At 42.6% G+C, this 1,553-nt stretch overlaps 1 protein-coding gene across 1 annotated transcript; it reads left to right on the forward strand.

The window, feature by feature from the left end:
- Nucleotides 1–407: 407 nt before the first annotated feature.
- LOC106821969 (olfactory receptor-like protein DTMT) lies at nucleotides 408–1,352 on the forward strand. Its single transcript, XM_014826875.1, has one exon. It carries the CDS (start codon nucleotides 408–410, stop codon nucleotides 1,350–1,352), a length of 945 nt encoding a protein of 314 aa, XP_014682361.1.
- The last annotated feature ends 201 nt before the right edge of the window (nucleotides 1,353–1,553 follow it).

A 1,553-nucleotide genomic window follows, 5' to 3' on the forward strand; every position in this document is an offset into this window, starting at 1 on the left:
AATTATAAGAGAACAGTGTTTAGGAAAAAGCCCAAGGAAACACCAATATATAAGATAATGTTAGAGAACAAACCAATCACAGTTACTGAGGATGAGCGGCCAGTGAAGTATCAGGAGAACCTGTGTGATCACACAGAAGATAAGAGATGAGACTGTCTTAGAAGGGAGGGAAGAGTCAATATCGTTACCTGCTAATTAATGAGAAATGAAGAAAACAAGTCTGAAAAGTGGCTTGGATTTAGTGATGTGTTATATTCCTGGTTATAGAGAGTGTTATTACTGATAATGAAGGTGAAAATAATTACCGTGGAACAACTAACAGTCCATGTATCATAGAAATATGTTCATTTTTATTCAGATTTTTAATGGACACTGTTATTTTCTCCTAAAGATACTAGACACAAATCATGACAGGAAGAAATCAAACCGTCGTCTCAGACTTCCTCCTCCTGGGTCTGCAGATTGAGCCAGAGCAGCAAAACCTGTTCTATGCTCTGTTCCTGGTCATGTATGTTACCACCATCCTGGGGAACCTCCTCATAATTTTCCTCATTCGACTGGATTCCCACCTTCACACACCCATGTATTTGTTTCTCAGCAATTTGTCCTTCTCTGATATCTGCTTCTCTTCTGTGACCATTCCCAAGTTGTTGCAGAACATGCAGAGCCAAGAACCATCCATTCCCTATGCTGGCTGCCTGACCCAAATGTACTTCTTCCTGTTTTTTGCAGACCTGGAGAGCTTCCTTCTTGTGGCCATGGCCTATGACCGCTATGTGGCCATCTGCTTCCCCCTGCGCTACAGCACCATCATGAGCCCCAAGCTCTGTCTCTCCCTGGTGGTGCTGTCCTGGGTGCTGACCACATTCCATGCCATGTTACACACCCTGCTCATGGCCAGATTATGTTTTTGTGGGGACAACATGATCCCCCACTTTTTCTGTGATATGTCTGCTCTGCTGAAGCTGTCCTGCTCTGACACCCGAGTCAATGAGTTGGTGATATTTATCATGGGAGGATTCATTCTCGTCATCCCATTTCTACTCATCATCTTGTCCTATGCACAAATTGTCTCCTCCATCCTCAAGGTCCCTTCTGCGAGGGGCATCCGCAAGGCGTTCTCTACCTGTGGTTCCCACATCTCTGTGGTGTCATTGTTCTATGGGACAGTTATTGGTCTCTATTTATGTCCGTCAAGTAGTAATTCTACTGTTAAGGAGATTGCCATGGCTATGATGTACACTGTGGTGACCCCCATGTTGAACCCCTTCATCTACAGCCTGAGGAACAGAGACATGAAGAGAGCCCTGGGAAGAGTCTTTTGCAGAAAGAAAATTCTCTTCTCTCTATGATGGTAAAGCTTGGGATTTTTACATAATATTATCTTGTAGATAGATTGATATTAATATTGGGATATTCACCCAGACATTTTTTTCACCATGCAACTTTCTGTTAAAATTACATACTAAATAATTGTCCAATAAGTAAAAGAGATGAAGTGAAGGTATGTTGTTGAACTTGGAAAGGGGATCTCAGTGACCTGTTTAGCAAGG

Source organism: Equus asinus, chromosome 13 (genome assembly GCF_041296235.1).
Source record: "Equus asinus isolate D_3611 breed Donkey chromosome 13, EquAss-T2T_v2, whole genome shotgun sequence".
Lineage (NCBI taxonomy): Eukaryota > Metazoa > Chordata > Mammalia > Perissodactyla > Equidae > Equus > Equus asinus.